Source organism: Neomonachus schauinslandi, chromosome 9 (genome assembly GCF_002201575.2).
Source record: "Neomonachus schauinslandi chromosome 9, ASM220157v2, whole genome shotgun sequence".
NCBI classification, from domain to species: Eukaryota; Metazoa; Chordata; class Mammalia; order Carnivora; family Phocidae; genus Neomonachus; species Neomonachus schauinslandi.
The window spans coordinates 90711996-90738404 of NC_058411.1; the positions used below are offsets into that span (position 1 = coordinate 90711996).

At 37.8% G+C, this 26409-nt stretch overlaps 1 protein-coding gene across 1 annotated transcript in view; it reads left to right on the plus strand.

Annotated features, from left to right (window-relative positions):
• The first annotated feature begins 4914 nt into the window (after positions 1 to 4914).
• Positions 4915 to 26409, plus strand: part of AP4E1 (adaptor related protein complex 4 subunit epsilon 1) — a 55835-nt gene continuing 34340 nt past the window's right edge. The window contains exons 1-8 of the mRNA XM_021693919.2: positions 4915 to 5150; positions 7037 to 7108; positions 11388 to 11511; positions 14908 to 14981; positions 15411 to 15532; positions 18674 to 18833; positions 21063 to 21229; positions 24411 to 24484. Coding sequence (XP_021549594.1) covers positions 5001 to 5150; positions 7037 to 7108; positions 11388 to 11511; positions 14908 to 14981; positions 15411 to 15532; positions 18674 to 18833; positions 21063 to 21229; positions 24411 to 24484 — 943 coding nt within the window. The 5' untranslated portion in view covers positions 4915 to 5000. The remainder of the gene's footprint in view (positions 5151 to 7036; positions 7109 to 11387; positions 11512 to 14907; positions 14982 to 15410; positions 15533 to 18673; positions 18834 to 21062; positions 21230 to 24410; positions 24485 to 26409) is intronic.

Here is a 26409-nt window from a genome sequence, read left to right on the forward strand (position 1 = left end):
TAGACAGTCTAAAATTACAAGCTTCAAAGAGAACATCCATATCCCTTTCATTTCATGGCAGGACTTGGAGCCAGAGTCTACGAACAGGAAGCCACAGGCAACCTCTTCATTGTCAATCCATAAAAATAAGGGGAAAATGCTCCAAGCTCAAAGTCTAGATTTAGGACTGCAATTTCAGTTCTGCCCCTAAGGTTGTGTGACCTTGGTCAAGTGGTTTCCACAGCCTATTATATCAGTATCCTTTTCTGCAATATTAGGTGATTGGATACATGGATGACACCCAAATTTCTTCCAATTTCCACATCCTATAATTCTAAATCTTAGCAAGTCTTGTTATATAATTCTGTAGCTTTTCCTACCAGGCATTTCACTTCTGGCTTTTGACATTTGTTTCTTACCTCTATTATCAACTTCTAGCTTTGCAAGATGGAACCTAGAGGAGGAATGGTAGAAATTGGTGGGGCTTCAACAATCTTTGTGCCCAGATCACACACTGGGTAGAAAGCTCTGGAAGTTGTTCCAGCAACTTCTCCTTCATAATCAGGTCAGTTGGAGATAATTTTGTCTTTTTCCCAAATTTCTCTCTTTTCTAAGAACTCTTCTGTCTTCTTCTCTTGCAACCATTCATTTTACCCCTAAACTCCTTTTCTGTTCATTGGCCTGTATTCATGTATCAATGACATGACTGACTAATACATAAAATTACTTCAATAAATAATTGAGTACCTACCATGTACTAGATAGTTTTCAAACTTTTTGGTCTTAGGACCCCCTCTGCATGTTTGAAAGTTATCAGGGAACTCCAAAAGCTTTTGTTTATATGGGTTATATCTAAATATATTTACTAAATTAAAAAATAAAACAGAAAAGTTTGAACTATTAATTAATTTTAAAATAGCAAAAAATAGACCCATTATATATTAATAACATTAAAAAGACAAAAAACAGCTATATATTCAGAACAAAAAGAATTAGGGAGAGGAATGGCACTGTTTCACAATTTTGCAAATCTCTTTACTGTCAGGCTTAACATAAAACAGCTGGATTCTCATGCCTGGTTCTTTATTTAATCTGTTGCTTTGGGGTTTGTATTAGCTTCCTGGGGCTGCTGTAACAAATTACCACAAACTTGGCTGCTCAAAACAACAGAAATATGTTCTTTTGCAGTTCTGGGGCCAGAAGTCCTACATCAGTTTCACTGGGCCACAATCAAGGTGTGGCAGGGAAGTGCTCCCTCCAGAGGCTCCAGAGGGAACTTCTCTCCTTGCCCCTTCCAGAATCTGGTGGCTGCTCACGTTCATTTGGAAGGAATGAAGCCAGTCTCTTCCCCTATCTCTGCACCAACTGCTCTTTTGTATGCTGGCTAATCTCCTTATGCTTCTTTTTTATAAGGACATTTATGATGGCATGTAGGCTTCACTGGGATAATCCAGGATAATCTCTTTATCTCAAGATCCTTAACCCAGTCCCACCAGCACAAGTTTCACTATTCACCGGTTTCAAGGCTTAGGATGTGGACATACCCTTGGGAGCCATTACCAGCCGATTTGATGTTTATGAAGAAAATCTGGTCTCACACAGATACGGAGTTTGGGGAAAAAAGAGTATTTTTATAGCCTTTTCAAATAATTGTGGATATTCTTCTTTAGTACAACACCAAAATTCAACAAGAAATAGTCTCTTAAAGGTTTGTTGCAATGTGGAATTTGAAAACATATCAGTGAATTTTTCTCCTGGGTTACATTAAAATCACTGGGCTATAGGCACTTCAAATGGATCTTTCGTCCATTCATAATTTTATAACATCATGCACTGATCATTTGGAAGATACTGGTTCACTGAGTTATAAAGATCTTCCAAATGCGGACACATTTAATTATATATGATCAAAAAATAACATTCATTAATACCACCTCCAATCTTAACAAAACAGTTCTCACATATTGGGAAATTATAAAACTCCTGGTGGTAGAAACACATTCTTCAAAACTGTAATTTTCACATGAAAGCTTAAATTTTATCAGTGGCAACAAATTCAGTTATTTTCCTTGAAGTGACAGACTTGCTGTTCATTTTCAAGAAAGCTACTGTTTGTTAATAAATGAAGAAAAGTGGCTGGTTCAGCTTTCAAGTCAAACAAGTTCACAAGTGCTTTCCCCTGAGGAACCCTGGTTGTGCATCAGAACTGCTTGATGTGTACTTCCAGTTTTGTCACACACTGTATTTAAAAGGAATGTACTGGGGCACCTGGGTGGCTCAGTCGTTAAGCGTCTGCCTTTGGCTCAGGTCATGGTCCCAGGGTCCTGGGATCAAGCCCCCCCCCACCCCCCCGCATCTGGCTCCCTGCTGGGCGGGAAGCCTGCTTCTCCCTCTCCCACTCCCCCTGCCTGTGTTCCCTCTCTCGCTGTGTCTCTCTCAGTCAAATAAATAAATAAAATCTTTAAAAAAAAAATAAAAGGAATCTACTGAGAGGTCGAGATTTAACAAAATTAAGAATTCTTATTGCTTTATTAAAGATATTCTAAGGTAAACTGGCTTTCCCCCTCCCCCAATGGGAGTGTATGGTGGTGAAGAGTACAATTTGCAGCCTCTGCCTTGATTTGTGCCAAGATGCCAGCAGTTTTGCCCAATTTTGCTTTTATACCATTAGTGCAAATATTAGCACAGTTGTTCCAGGATAAACTTACTTTAAAAAAATTGGTCAGTGAAAAAAAAAAAAAAATTGGTCAGTGCTCTATTTCAGCACTACTTGTGTTTATTGCCAAGCATTTTATAAAAGATCTTCAAGTATTAGTGCTGACACTGGATAGATACATCTCATCTATGTTTACATAATTTTTCTTACATCTCATCTCATCTATGTTTATATAATTTTTTTGTTCATCTTCAAGGAAATATAATTTTGCAGATGAGATGTTATCACAGACTTTACATTTGCAACTAAATTTTTTTTTTTTTAAAGATTTTATTCATTTATTTGACAGCAAGAGAGGGAACACAAGCAGGGGGAGTGGGAGAGAGGAGAAGCAGGCTTCCCGCTGAGCAGGGAACCTGATGCGGGGCTCTATCCCAGGACCCTGAGATCATGACCTGAGCTGAAGGCAGACATTTAACCAACTGAGCCACCCAGGCGCCCCGCAACTAAATTTCTAATTTGTTGAGCTACTGCATCTATGGAAAGTAGCTTGGCCATGATTTCTTTGATGGATTTTTCATCCAGCAGGCATTTCCTGAGTAATGTACAGGCTTTATTAGTCTCTCAGTTATCATTTGCCCTTTTGCAGCCAGTGCAACACAATAATTTAACCTGTACGATGCTTCAGTGGGTTTTTCATTTCTAGTTTGAAAAGTAACAAAAACGCTCTGACTTTTAAAGAGCCTACTATGTTTAAAACATTCAATTCCCTTTCCTTTCTTACAGTTTTGCCCACATTCTTCCCTTTACCTGAGTCAGAGAATCCTCTGATATTGAGGTCAATGTCATATTTTTCAGCATCTTTAGATGTGGGAAGATTGAGAAAGCAAGTCTTCTAATCTCCCTTTTGTAAGCCAACGAAAGAACCTAAAGTTAAAAAGGGTAGAGACAAAATTTTATTTTGAATAAAATATTAAATTCTAAAAGAGTAACAGTTTTAAATAAAATTTAAACATCTAGAAACTTTTTCAATAAATTAAAAATGATTCTTGCAAAGCAAGTCAACAAAACGAACTTTTTTCTTGTGTTTCTTCATAGGTGCAAGGACAGTTTAGGGGTTTCAAAAAGCCATTTATTGGCGGGGGATGATTGATGGGGTTACAGAAATTAGGTATAAGGGAAGATAGCTTGTAAGAACATACTAGAAGTACTAAGGAAAAACAGTTAATCTCTGAAAGCGCACATGTTTATACCCTAAGCCTTAGAAGGTTCCAGAAAACAGAGGAGTACTCAAGCACACATTTCACCAGCCAACAAAGCTCTTAAGTCAACTATCCTCTTGAAAACTTCTCTGTATACTCCTTAAAGGATGAGAGCGAAAAGAGCAAACATTTAAGTAGTATTAGGCATGGAGCTTTGACTTCGTGGATCCCCTGGAAGGGTCTCAGAGACCCTCAGAGGTCACCAGACGGCATTTTGAGAACCACTGTACTAGATTCTGTTCTAGGTAGAAGCTGGGGTAACAGCAATTGATAAACTATCCCCTCCACAGGGAGATAAGGTATTTCTGTAGTGGCCACTGTGATCAGCTCTGAAATGAGAAAGGACGGAGCGCTGGGTGCGAGTAGGGCAGGAACACCTAGCCTCGTCTGCCGGGCAGTCGGCCGGGGGCGGGGTGGCCTCGCGCCCACTTCCTTCCCCTTCCCGACTGGTCCCCAAGTCCCCGGAGAAGAGGGGTGGTTAGGAAGCGGCAGTGACCGCGACACCCCGGCGTGAGGAAGCCGCAGGACAGCCGCGCAGTCATTCGACACCGCCAGTGTAACCAGCTCCCTCAGGGCCCGGGCCGCGCGTGGCGCTGGGCGCCCGGGCCGTCCCGCCCCTCGGGGTGCGGGTGGAGGGAGGTGGGGGCGGATTGCCCGCAGTCCCGCAGCCTGGGAGCGGAGGCCGAATGGGGGCCAGCAATGTGCGCCTCCCGATGCGGTCTCGCGCGGCGCGGAGGCGTCTAAACGGAAAGGGAGACCTTGGAGGGCGAAGCGTGAGAGGGACCGGCCCCAGCGGCTACCTTAAGAGGGACCGGGCGTGAGACGCCGGGGTTGCCGTCGAAACCGGACCGTGCGGTACTTCTATTCCTCCCCAGGAGGTCACCACCGCGCGCCGGCGGCCTAGCCGCCCTTCGCCGCGCGGACTCTCGCGCCCTCGGGCGGCCTCTCTCGAGAACGACACTGTCCTTGTCCACGCTGGACGCGAATAAAGATTTCTTCTTCAAACAAACAGGAAGTGTCTACGGAGGCCGGGCCGGCGGCTGGGCAGGGGCTGGGCATGAAGCCGGGCGGCGACCAGATCGCGGGCGGTGGCGGCGGCGGCGATGAGCGACATAGTGGAGAAGACGCTGACGGCGCTGCCGGGACTGTTTTTGCAGAACCAGTCGGTTGGCGGGCCCGCGGGCGTCAAGACGTCTTTCTCCTCGCGGCTGGGCGGCCTGGTCCGCGGCATCACCGCGCTAACCTCCAAGCACGTACGTGCTCGCCGGGCCGGGAGGTCGGGGGCGCGGGGCGGAGGCCCCCCGCGCTGGGAGGCCCGAGTCCGGCGGCGAGCCCCCGGGGCCGGCCCTCCGGCGGGGCTTACGGACTGCGTGTGTGTCAGTCGGTCCTTGCGTCTGTCTGGAAGCGTCACTTTCCTTCCCGGACTGACAGCTGGGAGGCCGAGTTTCCACAGTTGGCCGTGACACTGAGTCATTATTATCCGGGGCTGGTCTTTTTAATCTTTGAGTCTCCGTGTGTTTCCTGAACGTTGAAGTGGAAAAGTACCAATACGTATTCCATAGGTTGTTCGAGGATGAGATGAGCCATCAAGCGAGTGAAAATACCGAGAGCTGTGGGAGTGTCAGCATTGTTTACCTTCTACAAAGGTTCTTTCTCTCCAGTTCTTTCACACACCGGAACAGACCCTGCCCTCTGAACCTGTTGTTTCAGCGTCTTTGGGGAGCTTGAGGTTCTTAGGTTAGACCAACCGGGTGGGCAAAGAAAAAGCGTTAATTCTCCCAAAATGTAAAATTTGTTATCTCAGCCTCAGATGGGCTTTGAAAATGACTAGTTATATTAGAAAGTATTAAGTTTCCACAAACTTTGATAGTTGAACGGATTGTGTAAGATACTTTGTTATGTCGTAATTTGCTCAAAAGTTAATTTATGAAAGAGGTTATGTGTTAGACACTGACGAAAAAGAGTAAAATTTTCTTTTCCCTAAGGAATTGGTCCTTCATCTTGGGCTTAAGACGGGTATAAGCAATATACAATGACATATAAGTGCCCAGAGGGAAGGAATGACAGGAAGAAGGATTTTCTTCAAAGTGCCCTTGGGGTTTAAAACATTGTTTTTAAGCTGAAATAAGATGATGCTCTGCTGGATGCTGTATTTCTGCTTCACATTCAGAAAGCATTATTTATGGACATGATACTGTTTGTCTTAACATTTTGTCTTTTACTAATTTCTGTGAGATTCTGAGTGAAATTTTTTTTAAAAATTATTTTTGGTCTTAAATTGTATTTGAAACTGTACATAAGATATCTAAATGTGGCAGAACCTCATGAGTAGTTCTTGAGTAAGCTACCTAATGGACATCTGCTGATTCAATATGTAATTTAAAGATAGCATTATGTTAGCCAAAGATGGGGCCAGTATTCAAGTGTGCTAAGGAGATGAAATTCAATGCAGGCAGTAGAAGTAATCACATTGGTGTATTTGTTGTGTGTATGAGAGAGAGATGAGAAGTGAGGAAAAGGATATGAGGAATAAGGAGAAAAGAAGAGGGAAGAGTATAGCTTAAGGGGAAAAAACTGATTTCTATTTCTTCCTTCTTTCTCTATTTCTCTTTTCTATGAAGACTTTTTACTTTTATTTATTTATTAAGATCTTTTTATTTTTAAGTTACCTCTACACCCAATGTGGGGCTCAAGCTCAGAACCCCAAGATGAAGAGTTGCATGCTACACTGACTGAGCCAGCCAGGTGCCCCAGGACTTTTTACTCTTAAAGGCAAGGTGTGAGAACCTTATCCTGGACCAGTACATGAAAAATTTCTTCTTTCTCTCCACCTTTAATTCAAAACAAAGCAAAGCAAAACAAAACAAAACAAAATATTTTCTGCTAAACTGTCCTTGAGGGGACAGTAATTAAGTGAAGGAAAGAGGAATGGTGGATTATTCTTTCCAGGAATGACTGGGAGGGTTTGGAGCAATGCCTTTAGGCTAATCTTAAGCACGTAATTTTTAGAACTGTCTTTTAAAATAATGTTTTTTTTTTGTTGTTGAAAGTATTATGAATTATATTTTTCTTTTTAAGAAATACTGTTATAGTTTGAAAAGACCATTATTCGTGCATTTAAATACTTTCACTTTTTTAGGAGGAAGAGAAACTAATCCAGCAGGAACTGAGTAATCTGAAAGCAACTGTTTCTGCTCCTACAACAACACTGGTAAGTTTGCATAGTCAGTGCCAGTACATTTTATATTTGAAATCTGGTCCACTATGGAGTCTGTAGTGGCGTCTAATTGATCAGTTGCTAAAATCTAATTTATCATAGTCACAATCAGTTATGGATGGTAGCAAGTCAGACATCAGCTTAAGCTTTTTATTATTGACTGGCTGCACCAGAGCAAGATTTGCTTGAGTGATGTCAATTCAATGCCAACGTGATGATAATTACATAAATGTGGCAATTCTCATGGGACCCCAGTGCTGATCTTACTGTTTTAATTATTTATTATAGATCTCTCATTTTACTCTTCTACATCTTGGAATATAGGTGAACGAGGTAGAAGAATGGTTTTCTTGCTGTAAAACAGTGTATTGCACAACAGCTAAATCAAGTTCCAGTTATTTTAGAACTTGAGTTCCATATAACTTGATTTCTCAAACAGCATTCTTTTAGCAGCTATTTAGTGAGTAGCCACTATATGCAGGCCACTGTCCCTACATAGTTAGATTAAGATCTAAGTTTTTTCCTTTAAATTTTCATGTGGTTTCATATAATGAGATTTTGCCAAGCAACATTATTCAGCTAATATGTAGTGAGTGCCTTCTATGTGTAAGTCACGGTGGGAGTATTCTCCCTCTTCTAATAAAAATATAGGGCTGATCATTTTGCATGAACACAATAGTGTACATGAATAACATTTCTTCTTTGGGGGGTTATTTTTATTATTTTATTATTTTATTTTATTATGTTATGTTAGTCACCATATAATACAGCACCAGTTTTCGATGCAGTGATCCACGATTCATTGTTTTCGTACAACACCCAGTGCTCCATGCAGTACGTGCCCTCCTTGATACCCATCACTGGGCTAACCCATCCCCCTACCCCCCTCCCTTCTAAAACCCTCAGAGTCTTGTTTCTCTGAGAAACCCTTGTTTCTCAGAGTCCATAGTCTCTCATGGTTCATCTCTCCTTCCGATTTCCCCCCTTCATTTTTCCCTTCCTTCTCCTAATGTCCTCCATGCTATTCCTTATGTTCCACAAATAAGTGAAACCACATGATAATTGACTTTCTTTGCTTGACTTATTTCACTTAGCATAATTTCCAGTCCCATCCATGTTGATGCAAAAGTTGGGTATTCATTCTTTCTGATGGCTGAGTAATATTCCATTGTATATATGGACCACATCTTCTTTATCCATTCATCTTTTGAAGGGCATCTTGGCTCTTTCCACAGTTTGGCTATTGCGGACATTGCTGCTATGAACTTTGGGGTGCATATGGCTCTTCTTTTCACTACATCTGTGTCTTTGAGGTAAATACCCAGGAGTGCAATTGCTGGGTCATAGGGTAGCTCTATTTTTAAATTTTTGAGGCACCTCCACACTGTTTTCCAAAGTGGCTGTACCAACTTGCATTCCCACCAACAGTGTAAGAGGGTTCCCCTTTCTCCACAACCTCTCCAACATTTGTTGTTTCTTGTCTTGTCAATTTTTGCCATTCTAACTGGTATAAGGTGGTATCTCAGTGTGGTTTTGATTTGAATTTCCCTGATGGCTAATGATGATGAACATTTTTTCATGTGTCTGTTAGCCACTTGTACGTCTTCTTTGGAGAAGTGTCTGTTCATGTCTTTTGCCCATTTTTTGACTTGAACATTTTTAAAGTCTAAGAGAATGTATATATTTCCTTTTATGATCATAGAAATATTTGGACAAATGAAGCTCAAAGCATAATTAATCTGTTATATTTATGTGTATATATGTATATGTGTGTGTGTTTAGATATGTATATGTGTGTATATGTATGAAATCATTGTGGTATTTATTCATGATACTTGATAGAAATGTTAAGCAGAAATGGTATCTCTCCTTTTACTTTGTTTGATTTCCATTTTTTATAATTGACACATCTGGAGAAATAAGATAAATAGGTAGAAGTTAGGGAGCCAGAGTTTAGAAGGAAGATTTTGTAATAATAATGGACATGCAACTCTGGGCATGCTTTTTTTTTTTTTTTTAAGAGAGAGAGAGCAAGAGAGCATGATAGGGCAGGGGCAGAGAGAGAAGGAGAGAGAGAATCTCAAGCAGGCTCCACGCTCAGCATGGAATCCCATGCAGGGCTCCATTCCAAGACCCTGAGATCATGACCTGAGCCAAAATCAAGAGTCAGATCCTTAACCAACTGAGCCACCCAGGTGCCTCTCTGGGCATGCTTTATAGTCTGTTCCTGAGGTGGTTGGGTAGAGGTTGCATGACAGTTTGTTAGAGAAATTGTAAAAAAAATTTCTGCTTTGGGGAATGGACTTTCTTCTCTAAAACGAGGAGAATAATAATGTATGCAATATAATTTTAATTAAATAGATCTCATAATGACCTTTGAAAGACTCTGAGATAAAAAGTTACAAAACTGGGGTGCCTGGGTGGCTCGGTCGGTTAAACGGCTGCCTTCGGCTCAGGTCATGATCCCAGGGTCCTGGGATCAAGCCCCGCATCCGGCTCCCTGCTCAGTGGGGAGCCTGCTTCTCCCTCTCCTGCTCCCCCTGCTCACTCTCTCTCTCTCTGTCAAATAAATAAATAATAATAATAAAAAAATCTTTTTTAAAAAAAGTTATAAAACCAGGGATGATACTTAATGGATTAGATGAATATTTTCACTCCTTATTGATGTGGAGGCCTTTTTTTTTTTTTAAGATTTTATTTATTTATTTGAGAGAGAGGGAGAGCATGAGAGAGAGCATGAGTGGGGAGGCAGAGGGAGAGGCAGGAGCCGACTCCCCACTAAGCAGGGAGCCCAACGTGGGGCCCGATCCCAGGACCCTGGGATGTGACCTGAGCCCAAGGCAGATGCCCACCGACTGAGCCACCCAGGGTCCACAGATGTGGAAGCCTTTGAAGAAGAACTTCCAGTATCTTTTAAGCTTGTTTTTTTCAGTATTTAGTAGTCTTAACATACTAATGAATTAACTTTTATTACTTTAAACATAAGTGACCTGAATTTTATGTAATATACTAACCCTAGGTAATTTTTAGATATTAAAATAGGCTGTGGGCTTATTTTGAAACACATTTTATTTATATTTTTTATTTATGATTAAAATTTGCTATAAATATTATTGAGAATGCAAATATTATTATGCTAATAAAACAAATTGTAGAATCTCCTAAAACAACTTACTAGCTTGTGTTGTAAATATTGAAAGACCCAGTTAAAAAATTAAATATTGGAATAGTAATACTATTAATGATACCATGCCCTTCAGTTCCTGATAACTGAGAGTTATTTAAAAAGAATGCCTGTAAAACAAACTATTGCATATTATGTACAGCAAAATAAATCTGAAGAAAGTTTGGGTGCAATCTGGTTTTTATTTATTTATTTATTTATTTTTTAAAGATTTTATTTATTTATTTGAGAGAGAGAATGAGAGACAGCACAAGAGGGAAGAGGGTCAGAGGGAGAAACAGACCCCCCGCTGAGCAGGGAGCCCGATGCGGGACTCGATCCCGGGACTCCAGGATCATGACCTGAGCCGAAGGCAGTCGCTTAACCAACTGAGCCACCCAGGCGCCCGCAATTTGGTTTTTAAATGTAAAAATTATTTTCTTTACAAATGATTACCAACTTTTGGGAATTTTATGGATGTTTTCATTTGGCAAGGTATATTAAAATGATGTGCTCCAATCTAGAAGCCAAGTCATATTACTATGGGTGAAATTTTGTCTGAAGACCATGTGTCTCATATTATAACCAAATTTTACACAGGGACACCTAGATTTAGAAAGAGCTATAGTTGGGGCGCCTGGGTGGCTCAATCAGTTGAGTGTCCGACTCTTGATTTTGGTTCAGTCATGATCTTGGGGTCATGAGATCGAGCCTGGCATTGGGCTCCATGCTGAGCATGGAGCCTGCTTAAGAGTCTCTTGCTCCCTCTCCGTCTTTCCCTCACCCTGCTTGCGCACATGCACGCTCTCTCTCAAATAAATAAATAAATCTTAAAAAAAAAGAAATAGCTACAGTTGATTTATTTTATAATGTTGCCACTAACAAAATGTTAAAATAATTTTACTATAATCAGTACTGTTGGTAAGCTAAGTTTTAGAGCAACTTTTATTTATAAAATTTGACTTCAGGTTATGAATTTATAATATGTGTATGTTTTATTTCTTCAATGCCAGGATTAAGGGATTTCCCTCTGAAATGATTGCAACATAATTTTTAAAAAATCAAAGTATTCTATTTATTTATGCAGTTACTGGATATTTTGCTTTGCAGAAAATAATGAAGGAATGTATGGTGAGACTTATATATTGTGAAATGCTTGGATATGACGCTTCCTTTGGCTACATACATGCAATCAAGTTGGCACAACAAGGAAACCTTTTAGAAAAAAGAGTAGGTATGTATGTGTGTAAGATTTTTATACTTAATGTTGCCCTTAAAGTTCCAGCAGCTATGTAAAATCAGTGATGGTGGGTATATAGTGTGTTTTTAGAACACTGCCTTATAATTTCCAAAGCTTTAGAAGAGAACACTTCAAAAACTCAAACCTATAAGAGAAATCAGTCTTACTGATCCATAGCATTTTGGAAATTTGGAGAAGATTAAAAATTGCCTGTTTTTGTGATAGTTAGATGACTATATTTGTCAAAACTCATTAATCCATACACTTAAAAAATGAGTGAATTTTCTTGTGTGTAAATTATACCTCAATAAAGCTGATTTTAAATTCTGTCTGACCTCAGTTTAATGATCAAAAATGTTTCTTTATAGAATTAAAAACTGAAATTGACTTGAATAATTTTAAATATACTGTTTTTAGTTTCATAAATGTTAGCTGTGAAGATTAGAGGTATCTTTTAAAAAGTGTTTTGTCTCTTTAATCAACCTTTAGGGCTATTAGGAAATATCCTTTAAATTAAGGACTTAAATCTTTTACTCACGTAGGTTCAGCTGTGTATCAGAATTCAAGAAGGAAACACGTGAGAGTAATATAGGAATACAACATGTTCTTTATTCAGAGGAGTTGATAGTGTCATGTTTTCAAGGACCAGCATTCTTCACAAATTATATTCACCTCTGTCAGATGATGGGGTGGGGGAGGGAGATATTTTGGTAAAGATTCTGAGACTAGGTGCACCCAGTATTCTATTTATTGAAACTCACTCCACTCTTCTAGATTTGTTGTATTCTTCCCTCCAAGGGTAATGTCCTCTGGCATCCTGTCTGTCCCTCTTTGTATTCCAAATCAAGTTTTAACTCTTCTGTGATCACTTGGGTGGCTTTTACTATCTGTCATCTTATGGTGTTGCCTTTTCATGTATTAATGTTTTAGCTCTCGAACTAATTCTAAGATCCCTAAAGGCAGGGAAATTTTGAAAACAATGGTTGGTGCTCTCATTTTTTACAGCTGTTGCTATGCTGTGCTTCTTAGACTTTCATATAATTTTTTTCATTTTCTACTTAATTTAAAAAATATATAAAGTGTTATATTTTTCAAAAGTTAAGACCTTATAAAAAGGTTTAATCAAAGAAGTCTCACTTTTATCTCTAGCCGCTCTTACCAAGTTTGTTCCTTACTCCCATAGGTAACTATTTTCATTAGTTTCTGATTAATCTTGCCATTGTTTCTTTTTGTAAAACAAGCAAATGCACCTGTATATTCGAATGCTCTCTCTTATACTAAAGATAGCATGGCTATATAGATTATTCTACACCTTGTTTAGACATCTTCATACTTTTATACAGTTGCATCATTTTCATTGGATGGATGGATAAGCCATAGTTTTTACAGGTCTCTATTGGTGGACATATGGGTTATTTTTTATTTTTTGCTTTTGTAAATAATGTTGCAGTGAATAACCTTGTACATGTGTTATTCATAGTTATAGAAATTTTAACAGAGACCTCAGAATCATTTTTATTGAGGTTTATGATCGTAGGGAAATATTTTATTGCCATGTAGAGGGACATATATCTGTAGGTATTATGACATTTTTTATGTGTGCTAATGAATAGAAGTTGTTTTTTTTAAGATAATATTTAAACCTTCTGTATGTCTTCACTCTGGTGCTATTGCCTCTTCAGCTCTCCTGAAATTTCTAGGAATAGCTTTGGTGCTTTCTCTGATGGAGACGCCTTCTTATTTTTTATAGGAATATTGTTGAATAAAATACATTTCAGTACATTAGATCAGGTATTATGTTAGGTGCTTTATCTTGCGAGAGAGGAGAAGACTGAGGCTCAGAAAGGTTAAGTCACTTGTCCAAGGTCATACAGCTAATAAACGGTGGATCCTGAATGTAAACCCAAGTTTCTATAAGTCAAAGCTTGTGTTCTTATCCTATATGTCACTCTTTTATCTCAAACATATTCCATAATCATAGTCATTATTCTGTGTCTTCTGGAACCTTTTCATCTTTTGAGTCACCAAATATTCTCTCCCCTGTATCCTGAGTGTCAAAATAGTTAGGATATTTTTTATAACAGATAGAATTAAGGGTTTTTTTGAGATGGTCTTTGAATTTGTTTATCTTCTCATACCTTGATATTGGTGACTTGCGTGTGGGTGATACTATAGCTGATCACATGAGTGCTCAGCAATCTGATAAGACTTAATCTCTTTAAATGCTCCCTAGGGTTTTTCTCAATTCTTTCTTGCCCCTGGGTATATTCTTTTTTCTTTCTCATGCTGCTACTTCTTGGTTGTGAGAATAGGTAGTTTCTAACAGCTTTCCCATGATTCCCAGCAGACACACACACACACACACACACAGTGTGTGGATAATGATGGGGACAGTTGACATTAGAATTCCTAATGAGAGGACTGAAAGAATTGGGAAGAATGGAAAACAATGAGGGTGGAAGTCAGGGAATAAGACCTCAGTGTAGACTGTGTGGAGAGACAGGACAGCATAGGTATTAAAATATGAGCTAACTCCTACTGACTGGGTTTGAGTGTTGGCTCCACCATGTAATAGCCATAGACTTTGTGCAGTTACCCTTTTTGGGCCTCATGTTCTTTTGGGGGATAATAATACTTCATGGAGTTGTGAGGATTGGATGAGGTGAGGCTTGTAATGTACTGACCCATAGTAACTGTCTTACAAATGTTATCAGTATGAAAGGGTGACAAGAAAATGACTTGGAGTATCTAGAGTCCATGTACATGGCATCTGTCATAGTATTAATGTATTTCCTCAATCCTAAGATGTACTTTTTATGTTTTAATATTGAAATAAAAATGCTTACTTAAATCAGTGATTACATTTAATGTGGTAGACAGTGCTTCTTTCCTCAACAACTGTTATTCCTTCAATAGTGTATCTTCATATTGAGAAAATAGGGTATTGTTTATGGCTTAATATATGATTTACACCGTATAGGTTGGTATTAGGTGGCTCATTCAATACTAACAAATAGCCAGTAACTCCCTAGTAACTATAGTAGCTATTAGATTTTGAACAGTTGTATGTTTGGCTACAAGATAGAAAATATTTTGATTGCGTAGAGATACGCACAGAAGATAGAAGGCATATATTTCTTGGTACAGATAGCCTCTTTTCCATTTCAGGTATATCCTATGATATATAATTATGAAAGATTTTAGGATAAAGAACATCTGAAATCTTCCTGAAGTTTTTGAACCTCATATTTTGCAATCTGTCTTTATAGTTACCAGTAGCTGTTAACTTGGACATTTAAATTTTTGAATATATTATTGCTTTGTTTAATTTCTTGGGAGAAGTTCATTTTTGGCAGGTAATAATGAGACTTTTCCCCTCAAATTTTATAGGTTATTTGGCTGTTTCTTTATTTCTACATGAAAATCATGAACTGCTGCTTCTCCTTGTGAATACAGTTGTAAAGGTACTGTATTGTATGTTGGTAAATATGAAGTCTTAAATTATCCTTCCAGGCAGCTGACAATCATATTGAATTAGATATTTTTGGAAGAAGCCAGCCTTACAGAATGGGCTTAGAAAGATCTTTTGGATCAGTTTCTGAGTTTGTAAAATGAGGCTAATAATAGAACTTAATCCAGTTTTAAGGGTTAAATGAAACATGCACCTGCTGCTGTTATTATGGTTTCATTTGAAAGCAGATCTCTGAAGACTTTTAGTCAGATGCACTTTTCCAGCTGTTGTCTTTTTCTCCAGGATCCATACTGAATGTACAAATTAATTATAAAGTTAGTAGAAAACTGTTAAGTATGTAGGACCATTGCCATGTTGAACTCACTAACCCCAAGTTTCAAAATTTGCACTGAATGTTTTGTTTGCTTAATCATTACATCAGGATTTGCAGAGCACTAACCTGGTAGAAGTGTGTATGGCACTTACTATCGTCAGCCAGATTTTCCCTCGAGAAATGATTCCAGCTGTTCTTCCATTAATTGAAGATAAACTTCAACATTCTAAGTAAGTAAATTATTTTTGGATATGTGGCTATACTATATATTTCAAAACAAAAATTCAAACTAAAAAATTTATTATAACTTTAACTTAATGCTATTAGGGTGGAGGCTATTCTTTGAGTGCCAGATATAATGCAAAAAATCCCTGATAGCATCGTCCTTTATTTTATGTGGGTTTGAGAAAATGCCAGGCAGATTTCTTTTTTTTTTTTTTTAAAGATTTTTTATTTATTTGAGACAGAGAGAATGAGAGACAGAGAGCATGAGAGGGAGGAGGGTCAGAGGGAGAAGCAGACTCCCTGCCGAGCAGGGAGCCCGATGCGGGACTCGATCCCGGGACTCCAGGATCATGACCTGAGCCGAAGGCAGTCGCCCAACCAACTGAGCCACCCAGGCGCCCGCCAGGCAGATTTCTAAAGTTAAATTGAGAGGCAGTGAGGTTTAGTGTCAGGAATCCGTGGCTTTCCTCCCAGTTCTACCACTAACCAGCAGTGGTCCTGTTTTTCCTTTGGCTATATGGGGTTGGTTGAAGCATGTTAGTTTTCACAAAGTTGTTTTGAGGATAAAGTGAAATAATGGAAAAAATCCGGCAGTGGTTCAAGTACTATGAATGCAGAGCTTCAATGTATTGGGGTTGCTTTCATAGCAAAACTGCAGCGTTCAAATTCTGTTTTATAGCATTATATATCCAGATAAACCTTAACTTGTAGTATTTTGCTAATCTTATAAGATTAATTCTCTTTATCAGCTTGACTTACTTTTTCACCAATTAATTTTTTTAAAGATTTTATTTATTTATTTAAGAGAGAGAGAGTGAGAGCGAGAGTGAGAAAGCACAAGCAGGGTGAGGGGCAGAGGGAGAAGCAGGCTCTCCACTGAGCAGGGAACCCGATGCTGGGCTTGATCCCAGGACTCCCAGATACTGACCTGAGCCGAAGGCAGTCACTTAACTGACTGAGCCACCCAGGTGCCCCTGTTTTGTTTTATTTCATTTTTTTTCTGTTTTCAAGCAAGCTCTTAACTTCATAACCTTTAGGGCTAGGAAGAAGTTTGCAATCACTTTTTCCTTTTTTTTTTTTTTTGTGATTACAGTATTTTAGTTATATATACATTCTTAATAATTTTGTTATTCATGCAATATTTATTTTACATGTCTCTTTAAGCTAGTATTTTTAGTATTCTGAGATTATAAAATGTTGTCTTATGATTTGTATTCTTTCAGAAATTTTGGACCATGAATCTTCTGGCTAAAATGATAGCTTTTACTAAGAATTATAGAATAACTTCATAGGCTTTTCAGACTTGCTTTAGTGTTTTATTTATGTCAGATCTGTGTTCAGAACAAATGATGGCTATAGACAATTAATTACTGGAAAGAAAATACTATTTTTCTTAGATAATTACAGGTTGATCTGATCATAGCAGAGCATTATTTTTATGCAATTTTTCCATATCCCCACTCTTTTGTGGTAATCAAATACTGAGCGTTTGTATGAAATCCTTCTGAGAACTGAATTTTTTCCTTATTGCTTCCCATGTACTCTAATTTCAAAACCTGGCCTCTCCTGTCTTCCACCAGTTAGACTTTTTGAAACTCTGCTTCTGCTGTTATGGCCATACCTAACTCCATGCAGAAGAACATGGGTCAGAGCTATAGGTAGGCCAGTGGATGTGACAAAGAAGATGTGACTTGGACTTGACTTTCAGATTTCACTGTGCCAGCCTCTGTCCAGGTCTCCTGATGTCTTTTGTTAGGCCTGTGGATTCCTGAGCCTGTTGAGTGTTTGCCTTCTTTTATCTTACTTCATTTACCTACTCTCTCTCAGAACTGAAATTGGTTAACACTCAATAGCAATACACTGAGATGTAGTTTACAGCCACCATAGTATTAATAATATTAATGGCAAATCTTGTGTTAGTCTGCTTTTGCTCTCTCTGTAAAAATAATTTTCCATCATGGCATAGTTTGGCTAGGAAGATAGTGAGTTGCTTGTTAATGGAATTTAGAAGAAGCTAAGTTTGACATTTGTTAGGAATCTTATAAAAGGTATTCTTGACTGGAACACAGAGGATTGCATTGAATAATCTCAATTTTGAGATTCTGTGATTTAAGGTAACAGAAATACCTAAAAGCACATGTTTCACTTTTGTGACATTTGCTGCTGTTATGAGCACTGCCAGCATAGCCTGCAAATATGAAATATTTAGAAATAGGCATGAGTGAGAATAACAAGGAATATACCTCCTTGGAAATTACATTAGAATTTGGGTTGTTATTTTTGCTTCTTGTGTGCTAGACATTATCTGTTACAAATTAAGTGTAGGGTTAGTGTATACTTTCCTCTTCATTGTTTTTTTTTTTTTAAGTTTTTATTTATTTGAAAGAGAGAGCAAGCACAAGTGAGAGGGTGGCGGGGGGGGAGAGGCAGAGGGAGTAGCAGACTCCCCACTGAACAGGGAGCCTAATGCAGGGCTCGATCCCAGGACCCCAATAATCATGACCTGAGCTGACAGCAGATACTCAACCCAGTGAGACCCAGGTGCTCCTACTTTCTTCTTCACTGTAATGACATTTTTGAAACATGAGCTGGGCAAGGGGAAGAGTAACATCTTTTAATGTGAGTCTCCCTTTCTATTGCCCTGCCTCCCTAAAGTATTTGGAATATGCTTGCCCATGGTACAAAAAAAGAAATATTAAAAGGTAGAATGTTAATGAGATTTTCAATATTAATAAAAAGACTGTTTAATATTACTAGGCAGAATTACCTCTTATAGATTAGAACTGTTGATTCTTTTCCCAGTTTCTAGAGAGATGATTTTCAAAAGTGGAATTAGGGAATTAAGGAGTTTGTTTTTCTTCCTTGTTTGTTCTGGTTTCAAAAATAATAAATACGTGCTTGTTACCAAAAATTATGTAACTAAAGATTTTTATAACGTGGGCAATTAGTCTCTTGAGGTCTTACCTCCTGGAGATAACCACTTTTTATAGTTTGGTGGATTAGAATAAAGAAATAATAAATGTATAATTCTTTCTTTTTATATTAAGGTAATAGCTGATATTTTAAAATCATCTCATCTACAGTCTTTTCAAACTAAATGCATGACAAGTCAGATGGTTTGTTTAGATTTTATTTTTTATCTTTAGGGAGATTATACGAAGAAAAGCTGTTCTGGCGTTATATAAATTCCACCTCATTGCTCCTAATCAAGTACAGCATATTCACATTAAGTTTCGGAAAGCACTTTGTGACAGAGATGTTGGGGTCATGGCTGCTTCTTTGCACATATACTTTAGGATGATTAAGGTAAGTTGGAAATTTCAGGAGGTATTGAGTAGTTGCCATTAGAAAAATGTAATTATGGAATTAAAAGAAAACTCAGATTTTTCAGTACAGTGCTTAATTAACATTTCAAGTTTTTACTGTTGACTTTTTAATAGTAATTTTTGCAAGTTGTGCATGAGTTGTAGGCACATTACAGAATTAGTCTGTTTTTTTAAATGACTAGGTTTTTTTGAGTTAACTAAAGGTGTATGGAAAAATAGTAGCTATAGAAGAAGATTGAAATTTGCAGATTTGTGGTTTTTCAAGCAGTGACTTTCTTTTAAATTTAAAAAAAATAATATTTATTTATTTATTTTTAAAGATTTTATTTATTTATTTGACAGAGAGAGAGACACAGCGAGAGAGGGAACACAAGCAGGGGGAGTGGGAGAGGGAGAAGCAGGCTTCCCATGGAGCAAGGAGCCGATGCGGGGCTCAATCCCAGGACCTTGGGATCATGACCTGAGCCGAAGGCAGATGCTTAACGACTGAGCCACCCAGGTGCCCCAATAAAATATTTTTTTATGGGCTCAGGTCATGATCCCAGGGTCCTGGGATCGAGCCCCACATCGGGCTCCCTGATCTGCGGGAAGCCTGCTTCTCCCTCTCCCACTCCCCCTGCTTGTGTTCCCTCTCTCGCTGTGTCTCTCTCTCTGTCAAATAAATAAATAAAATCTTTAATAAAAAAAAAAAAGAAAAAATATTTTATTTATATATCAGAGAGAGAGAAAGAGAGAGAGCACGAGCAGGGGAGGGGCAGAAGGAGAAGGAGAAGCAGACTCCTTGCTGAGTGCGGAGCCCAACTCGGGGCCTGTTGTGGGGCCTGATCCTTGGACTCTCTGATCACTTAACCATCTGAGCCACCTAGGTGCCCGAAACAGTGACTTTCTTTTATACAACTTTATAGCTTATAGAAATGAGGAGAGCCAGTGGGGGTTGTGCAAGGTATATGGACTACAGTGTTGACTCCTTACATTATACTGTGTCAAATGTTAAATCTTATTTTTCCTCTAATGTTTACTAAACTTTGAAAGAGCTATTATTTCCCTTCTAAAAATGTGCCCTTGATAATGAAATAAAAATTATAGTGAAGAATCTGATGTTTACTTTGAAGAATGTATATGTTATTTCCCCAGTCCAAGAGATTAGTCAGATAGATAAGCAAAGCACACTCACTCAGAAACACAGGTATGTTTAAATACTATAGGATTAATTAATTTTTTTTTTTTTTTTTTAAATTTTTTTTTTTTTTTTTAAAGATTTTATTTATTTATTTGACAGAGAAAGACACAGTGAGAGAGGGAACACAAACGGGGAGTGGGAGAGGGAGAAGCAGACTCCCCGCCGAGCAGGGAGCCCGATGCGGGACTCGATCCCGGGACTCCAGGATCATGACCTGAGCCGAAGGCAGTCGCTCAACCAACTGAGCCACCCAGGCGCCCGGATTAATTAATTTTTAAAAGGCAGATGCACTGATTGGGGGAGGTTTGAATGGTTGAGTAGTCTTGACTGTGCCTTGTGCTCTTCCACCCAGAACACATTTAGATTGTTTACGTGAGAAGTCTTTTGCAAACAAATTTCGGAGATTGCAAACAGGCCTTGATTTTCATCAAAAGTAGAAATAACACTGCCCCTTTTCAGTATGCCAGTTCTTTTCCCTTTTTGATATAATTGCTGATATTGTCTAGTAAAAGTTCTATATAAGATGTAATCACAAGAATTTATGAAATGTGATTAAGACTGTGTGGGGACAGGTATTAGTGGAAGCTTTTTGGGGGATGATACAGCTTTGGATCAGGTAGCCAGAGTAGTTTCATCAAGGAAGAAATCAAACTAATTAGATTAGAGTACTGTTTCATTAAATGTGCACATGAAACTTCTAAGTGAACATATACTAAGTTAGATTCTGTATGGCATTTCAACCAGGTCTATTTTATATTTGATAAGACATTATTATTATTATTATTTTTTTTTAGATTTTATTTATTTATTTGAGAGAGAGACTGAGATAGAGAGAGCATGAGAGGGGGGAGGGTCAGAGGGAGAAGCAGACCCCCCACTGAGCAGGGAGCCCGATGCGGGACTTGATCCCGGGACTCCAGGATCATGACCTGAGCCGAAGGCAGTCGCTTAACCAACTGAGCCACCCAGGCGCCCAGATAAGACATTATTATTAACAGAACATTTTTTTGTTTTGTTTTTTGGATATAGGAAAATTCATCTGGATATAAGGACTTGACGGGGAGTTTTGTAACAATATTGAAGCAAGTAGTTGGAGGAAAGCTCCCAGTAGATTTCAATTACCACAGTGTGCCGGCACCATGGTTACAAATCCAGCTCTTGAGGATACTAGGACTTCTAGGAAAAGATGATCAAAGGTAAACTGTTCTAAGTAAACTTGATACCCTGATAGCCCGTCACCTAGAAGTTTCATAAGTCATATTCTCCCAATGTTTAATTGGCTTAATAATGATAAATAAACCACTGTAAGAAGTACGTAACAGGTTGCTAGGATAATCCTGGCTCTCTGCTTATCTAAGTCCTGCTCATAGGGACTTCTGAGGCTCCATATCTTTCACGAAGCCTTCTTAATCATTCTAGCGTAGGGATTGGGAAACATTCTGTAAAGGGCCAGACAATAAATATTTTAAGGTTTGTGGGCTGTATGTTGTCTGTTGCAACCATTCAAGCCTGCTGTTGTACACCTCAAAAGCAGCCATAGACATTACATAAATGAATGAACATTGTTGTATTCCAAAAAAAACTTTTTATGGACGTTAAACTTGAATTTCATATAATCTTCATGTGTTGTGAAATATTATTCTTTTGATTTTTTCCCCCCCAATAATTTAAAAATGTAAAAACCATTCTTATCCTGCAGCCATACAAAACAAACATTTAGCCAGCATAGGCCTGCAGACTATAGTTTGCTGACTTTTGCTCTGGTTGGATGTGAGTGCTTCGTCTTAATTCATTTGTCTGAGTTACCCTTTTAGCCAATACTTTCTATTAAACTTCTTACGGGTGTCTATTCAGTTATATATATCTTTTGTAACTTTTTATTTTGCCATAGTTTTTCAAACTTACAGAAAAGTTGCAAGAAAGTACAAGAAGCTTCCTTATACCCTTTACCTAGAGACATCAGTTATTTGCATTTGTGGTATTATTCTTTCTCACTCTCTATATATGTGCATGTGTGCACACATATTTTAAAAATTTTTTCCTGAACTGTTCAAGAGCAAGTCCAACTAGATTTTAGTTTCCTTGAGAGCAAGGACCATGGCTTGAGTCCTTGATGTGTTTCTGTCTTAAGAAAATATATGCTAAAAAAAAAATTTGCTAATCAGTGTTTTGACTTTATGAAAGATGGTTCTTCTCTCTGCAGTAGGGTACCTTCTAATTCTTTAGTGCTTTACAAAGGGATTGTCTTCTAGGCTCTTGCTCCTAGTAATGCCTTGTCAGTGTAATGTCAGTGTCCATGTGCCTGCGAGCTCCTAATGAGAGCTAATTGGACTGTATCACTTCTGGTACTGCTATGGTACTTTTTCCTGGGTTTCTGAATCTCAATTCCTGATGGAAACCTAAGTAAAAAAACTAGAGGTGATGGGAGTAGATATGCACATTACAAATGTTTGTCCTAATTTTATTTTATATAATCCAGCCTATCCTATTGTGTAGCTCTAGTTGGAGTTCACTGGAATTCTGTTTTGTTTTGTTTTTTTAAGATTTTATTTATTTATTTGACAGAGAGAGAGATAGCGAGAGCAGGAACATAAGCAGGGGGAGTGGGAGAGGGAGAAGCAGGCTTCCTGCCGAGCAGCGAGCCCGATGTGGGGCTTGATCCCAGGACCCTGGGATCATGACCTGAGCCGAAGGCAGACGCTTAACGACTGAGCCACCCAGGCGCCCTGGAATTCTGTTTTAAAATCATGAATTTCATAGTAATGCAACCAGACCTCACTGGTCTAAAAAGATCCAGTGACAGTATGTTGTTTACTAAATTCATTAACTCATTATTTTTCTTCTTTCCTTTATGGATGAATTTGGGGAATACGTACAAAGTTACAAAGAATATGTACAAAGAGAGAGCTTACCTCCAGAGAGCTCAGTTGAATAGAATTAGGCTCAATGAAATAAACAAAGAGTGGAACTCTTATGATGTTGTGGAACATTAGAATATTTTCTCCTTTGTCCCAACTCTGACATTTTATGTTAACACAAATCTTGTGTTTCTTAAGACATGCTAAGCTCAGTGTAGCAAAGTAAAAATGTTATTTTATAACAGATTCTAATGTATTTAATGAAAGAGCTAATTTAATGGAAAAGTCTTCTTATATTTATATTCTTTTATGTCTGTTGTTTGAATATTTTCTTGTGTTTTATAGCATTCTTAGATTTAGGTTATTAATGTTGCTTGATCATGTCTGCAGATGTTTCCACATTTTCATGTGGTTAATTATGACTCCTATGGCAAACATTGGCTTTTAAAATTGAGAAACTAGACTGTAATCTAGGTGTAGTATTACCAAATTTGGTGCGGGGGGAGGGTTGTAATGTCTGCTTTGTGGTTATTGTCTGGAGAAAGTGCTTATGCAATAAAATGAAGGATTTTAGAATATGGTTCTGGATTCTCACTGGATAGTTATACTTTAGTCAAGACAGAATAAAAGCACATGCACTTCAAATTAAATTTTATAGCTATATATTTGGAAAAAAGAAGTTTTCTGAAAAAGATGTAACATCATGTGTTATTTGTGTAGCCTCACATTATTTTGATCTCTTTGTTTTACAGTGTAGTTTCTCTGCAAGACTACTGCGTGTATTGTATGTTGATGGTAGTTCTTTTTTCTGTTCGTGCTTTTCGAATTTGTAAAACATAGACAGAAATGCCAGTTGAGAAGCCACAGTTTCACACTGACCTCTTGCAGAGGACTTTTCTAGGTTGGGAGGCAGAGTGCTCTACAAAGCACTGCATTTTCTTACGGTATCTACCTCAACCCAGCTACTGTAAATGTAATCAGTAACCATAAAGGCATAGGTATGATAGAAACCCATTTCACAAAATGTAATTTCTTTATATTTTACGTAAATGAAAGTTAAAATTTTTTTTCCAGAGAACCTGGTGCTGCTTAAAGAAAGACTAGTATTTGAATATTTTTTAAAAACTATGTGGTTACTCTCTGGAATAATCTGGATGTGTGAGATATTACTGTCGTAACTTGAAACAGGTAGCATATTTTATTATAAATAAAATTATAAAAGGTAGTATGTTCAACCAAACAAAAGCCTGATTCTTAGATTAGGTACAGGTAGAGGAAAGAGTTGATTGACTTAGGGATATCTCTCCATTGACTAGTCAGCTTTGATAAAGCAGGAAATTAAACTCAAGAAAAAGAACAATGGAATCTTGAAGAAGTGAAATTCCCATAATTTCATAAAATGAATTTCTTTCACTTCTTTTCTGTAGATCCTCAGTTTTAAAGAGAGAGAAGTTTGAAAAACTGTTTTATTGAGTTATAATACTATAATTCTACTGCAAATAAAATATCTTTTAAACAGGACAAGTGAATTAATGTATGATGTTCTTGATGAATCCTTAAGAAGAGCCGAGCTAAATCACAATGTCACATATGGTAGGTAACATATGTAAATGCTACTCTAACGATTAACAGTGTTTTTCAGGATTGTAACAAAATGTGTGTTAGAATACTATAAATTCCAAAAGAATTGTATATGTTAATTTTTAAGATGGTTCTTTGGGTTATTATTTTTCAGTGCAAGCATTAGATAACTAATAGAAATAATTTGAAATTATGGCATTGTTTTAAATGTTGACCTAAATTCATTATTAAAATTATCTCTCTCTTTTCTAAATATTTTAAAGAGAATTGTTTTTATATTGAAAGTATTCACTAAGCATCTAATTGACTGTGAAGGTTAACACAGTAGATCTGTTCCATACTTAGGAAGACAGTTCTTAAATAAATCAGTCAACTAGTCATCAAACATTTCTTAAATTTCCGTTTTTTGTCAGGTCCCTGTGCAAGGTGCTTGGAGTACAGTTGTGAATAAAACAGTATTCCCATTGATCTCACAGACTAGATGGAAAGGGTCAGGTGGTGTAAATGTTACAAAGGAGAATTATAGGGTGCTGTGGGAGAAAGAGCAGCTAGCCTTAAGTAAGAGAAAGAACACGGAAGGTTTTTCTGAAAAAGTGATATTTAAGAAGACAACTGAAGGAAGAGTAGACTACAGACAAAGATATATAGCATATATATGTATGGAATAATAAATATATAGGCAGTGGCTATATGTTGCATACAATTTTATAAAGTAATTTAGTGATATGAGATGAGTAATTTGGGGGTGGAGGACTTAGGAAAGTAACCCAAAAACTTCCAATCTTAATAGCCAGGGGGAGGAACTATTAGTTCTTTATTGATTAGTTTGAAAAAGCTCAGTAAAGAAATTGGGGTATTTGGAAATACTCAGAAGCAAAGTAAAACAGTTTGAATTTTGCATGTACTGGAGAAGAGCAGTAAGGAGATACTGAGAGGTTAACTCAAATGAGAAGTCATTTCTTAATCTAGTAAAATACTGTGAAGTAGGGGAGGAAGACCATTGTTCTTTTAGACAGTGGTAAACTGAATCTTTAAGGACATTGATTATAGAAACGTAGGGCGGACTAGAGGGCAGAAATTGCACTAGTTTACCTGTAAGAAAAATGCTTGACAAAGATGGAATAGGAATAAGGAGAAAGGATTGCATGTGTAAGACTAGTACGAGAATGATAATATATATGATAGTGAATTGAGATGGTAAATTTTGAAGGATAGATTTATGCTTTGCATGAATAAATGGTAATTAAGGCAATAAAAGTGGTTTATTCACTTGTTCAATCAGCATTTATTGAAGGCTTACAGAACAAAAACTTGTTTTGTAAACTAGGTACAGATTGAGGAAAGAGTTGATTGATTTATTTTTCCATGATGAGTCTGGGAGATTAAAGGAAAATGAGGTAGACACAGTCCCTGCCCTTATGAGTGTATAACATAATGATCAGTTGATATTATCTAGGATCCTACTGTCTAATGAGAAGAGTCAGGCCAGAGGTAAGGATGATCCTTACTGGCAAGGTGGTTTGGCTAGGAACTGTCAGAAGCTCCAAAGAAGTCTCAGAGTCTTTGTAGGCAGCCAAGTAAAAAGTTTTGTTTGAGATATAATGAGCATGTAGGATAAGAGTTTAAAAGGCTCTCAAGGAATTCTGTTTAGAATCAATTAAGGATTTGCTTTTCTTTTTCTTACAGAAAGTTTTTGTTTTTGTTTTTTTTTGGTAATTGACATTTCAGCTTTAATTTTATTTTTTTGAATAGGTAATATATGCACATGGTTCAAAATTCAAAAGGTACACAAAGGTATACAGTGAACAGTAAGTGTCCCTTTGACCCTTACCACCGACCACCCAATTCCCATTCTTGGAGATAGCCACTGTTACCCGTTCCTTTGATTTGGAGAATGCTGTATACCTGAGGAAATATTTTTTAATGTTCTCCACTAG